The 3463-nt window shown below is 43.5% G+C and overlaps 1 protein-coding gene across 1 annotated transcript; it reads right to left on the bottom strand.

The window, feature by feature from the left end:
• Nucleotides 1–7: 7 nt before the first annotated feature.
• On the bottom strand, nucleotides 8–1401 carry LOC108519670 (annexin A5-like). Its single transcript, XM_017858839.1, has one exon. It carries the CDS (start codon nucleotides 1276–1278, stop codon nucleotides 316–318), a length of 963 nt encoding a protein of 320 aa, XP_017714328.1. The 5' UTR covers nucleotides 1279–1401; the 3' UTR covers nucleotides 8–315.
• Nucleotides 1402–3463: the final 2062 nt, after the last annotated feature.

Raw genomic sequence — 3463 nt, 5'->3', positions numbered from 1 at the left:
CAATATAAATGAAGTTTTTAAAAAAAGCTAAAAGCAATCTGGCCTCTTAAAGAAAAATATATAAATGGAAAATGGCCAGGCATTAAAGTTAGTAACGTAAGTATAATTAAGCACTAGAGCAGTCAAAGAGATCTCGATCAGAGATCAGTAGGAAGCACCACTATTTTCTTCTATGATGCGTATGTGTTGGTCGTGAGCATGCTAGTATGAATAAGGCAATGTGTCAAGCCCTGGCATACAAATGCAGCTAGAGGTGCTGAAGGAAGGCAGTGGGGCGGCGCAGGCACACAGCAGGGAGCTCTTCCCCGTGACACATTAGTCTTCTCCTCCACAGAGCAGCAGAAGAGCTTTCTTATAGTCCCCAGATGTATCTCCCTTAATCATGGAATAAAGAGAGGTGGCAAAATTCTTCCTAAATTCCTTCCTGATGTTAAGCAGATCAATCTCACTCCTGGATACCATGACTCTGATGAGGGTATGATCTTCTGTCCCAGCTCCCTTCATAGCATAATAGAGGGTCTCTGCAAGGTAGGCAGGGATACTTCGAATAGATTTCACGACAGCAAGGAGTAGTTGCTCCAAATTGCCAGAAGTCTCCCGGTCAATGGTTTCCTCAATTTGAAATCCTGATATAGTCATGTACTTGTCAAACACCTTTCTCAAATGGGACACACTTCGTGTTCCAAAGATGGTAATAAACTGTTCTTCATCTGTCCCCCATTTAAGTTCTCCAGCCTGAAATAAAGCCTGAGCATCTTGTTCAACTTGAGCTTCATCAATTCCAGCATCAGGGTCTCTGTTAGCCTGAAGGAGAACCACCAACATCCGCTGGTAGTACCCTGAAGTGTCCCCCACCACGTCATCTTCCAGGCTTGAGCCATACTCTTCTTCATAAACTTCTTTGATGGCTCTTAGTTCTTCAGGTGTCCTTGAAGCAATAATTTCTGTCAGTACTTTTTCATCTGTTCCAGCTCCCTTCAAGGCATGTTTCAGTTCATAAGCGTCATAAAGCCGAGAGGGTTTCATCAGAGCCACAATTAACTTTTCAAATTTTCCAGTTAGTTCTGATTTCAGGTCATCCAGAAGATCCCTGCCAAACAGAGTCTTAAAAGCCGCAGAGATTTCCTGGCGCTGAGCGTTACTTCGGGATGTCAACAGAGTCAGGATGCTCTCCTCATCTGTGCCCAGGCCTTTCATGGCCTTCCGAAGAGTTTCTGCATCAGCCCGCTCATCAAATCCAGGGAAGTCAGTCACAGTGCCTCTGAGAACCTGTGCCATGGCGACGAGTCAGGCCAGGGGAAGGTGAAGCAGGACCAGACTGTGGGACCCAAGTGCCCCGAACCACCGGGAAAGCGGCGGAGCGCCGGGCGACGGTACGCTGGGCAACGCCGGGATGAGGACGCCAAATCTATTTGTTTTATAAGGTAGGGGCTTCTGTCGGGGACTAGGTCATGGATGCAGAGCCCTCATGAATAGAATGAGTACCCTCATAAAAGGGATGATAAATTGCCTAATTGGTACAATGAAAATTACTCAGGCAATGTTATACTAAAAACCCAGGTTTCATCAATATTGCAACATATCCATTTAGTATGCAACATATACATATAGCAAAACGGCATATGTATCCCTTAAAATTATACAAATAAAAAATAAAGATAAGTAAAAACAAAATAAAAGATACCCCAGAGATTGAGCCTCAGCACTTTTTCTAAGTGCTTTATGTATATTGTCATTCACTTCTTATACCTACCCTGAGAGTCCAGTTTACAATTTTATCTCCATTTTATGAATTAGGAATAGAAGCAAAGATACACACCGAGTAATAGGTAAGAATGGGAATCAGGACATACAATTTCTGGTTGTTAAATATTCCCTTTAATCGTTCTTCTAAATTGTCCCTCAAGAGCAAGGGGAAGCATCAAAGTTAGCATGTAAAGTAAAATAAAAGGAACCAGTAGAGTCAGTTGAAAATGTACAGGTCTGCTTGGCCTTGTAGGGAGAGAAATAAGGAGAAAAGATTGCCAGAGATGTGCAATAGTTTGCAATCTTATAAACAGTGGGATTTCCAGAACAAAAAAGACAGATGCTGGCTTACTTAGTGATCCATTCATAGCTCTCAGCTATGAGGTGTCCTCTGGGAGATGGGCCTTAGATTGGACCTATGTCTTAGTCCATTTTGTGCTGCCATGACAGAATAGCACAAACTGGGTAATCCTCAAAGAACAGAGATTTACTTCTTATAGTTCTGGAGCCTGGGTAGTCAAGATCAAAGGGCTGGTGTCTGGTGAGGGCCTTCTTGCTGCATCATCCTATAATGGAAACTGAAAGGGAAAAAGTCCCCATAAGAGACAGCAAGAGGATCAAACTCACTTTCATAGTAAACCCACTCTCATGATAAGAAATCTACTGCCACGCCTGGCTAATATGGTGAAACCCAGTCTCTACTAAAAATAGCCAGGCGTGGTGGCATGTGCCTGTAGCCCCAGCTACTTGGGAGGCTGAGGCAGAAGAATCACTTGAACCCAGTAGTCGGAGGTTGCAGTGAGCCGAGATTGTGCCACTGCACTCCAGCCTGGGCGATGGAGCGAGATCCTGTCAAAAAAATAAATAAATAAAAAAAAGAACAACTACCCTGTTAATGGTGTTAATCCTTTAATGAGAGCAACAGAAACCACAGAGACCTGGATTTGAGTCTGGTGCCATAACTTAATTGCACTTTGGGTTGTCTTCCTGTGGAATGTATGAGTAGTATGCTTGCATAGAAAACAGTGTGCATCAAGTATTTTTGATAAGCAGAGTTGGCTGTATAAGACTGAACGATCATTTGAAAATACCTGCCTCCTGTCCTGAAGAAGTATATTCTATTTTCTTAACTCTCCTCACATGGGACTTGGCCTGTAGCTTGCCTTGGCCAGTAAATAGAGAGCAGGAATACTACGTATCACCTCTGCACAAAAGCTTTATAAGCAAGTACATTGTTTGACATTATTTATTTTCTTCTGCCATGGTGAGTGGCAGGGTCCAATTAAAGGCGGCTCCATCCAGCTGAGTTTAGGATAAAGCACTAGGTGGGACAAAGCTACCCTAGAGTCACTATGAACATGTGATTTTCATAAGAAATAAACCATGGTTTTTTGAGCCTCTGAGGTTTGGGAGAGATTATCACAGAGTAACATAGCCTATCCTTTTGCAGTAACTTTATACTGTGTCAACTTAGCTCTGCTGGAAATAAACACACACACACACACAGACACATACACACACATATATATAGAGAGAGAGAAAGAGAGAGAGAGAGAGAGAGAGACAGAGAGAGAGAGAGACAGGGTCTCACTCTGTTACCCAGGCAGGAGTGCAGTAGTGTGATCTCAGCTCAATGCAGCCTCCATCCCCTGGGCTCAAGAGGTCCTCCCATCTCAACCTCCTGAGTAGCTGAGACTACAGCCACGTGGCACTGTGT

This window comes from Rhinopithecus bieti, unplaced genomic scaffold (assembly GCF_001698545.2).
Source record: "Rhinopithecus bieti isolate Rb0 unplaced genomic scaffold, ASM169854v2 scaffold_48345, whole genome shotgun sequence".
NCBI lineage: Eukaryota > Metazoa > Chordata > Mammalia > Primates > Cercopithecidae > Rhinopithecus > Rhinopithecus bieti.
Note: the sequence above shows the minus strand (reverse complement) of the source record. Positions and strands in the feature narration are given on the sequence as shown.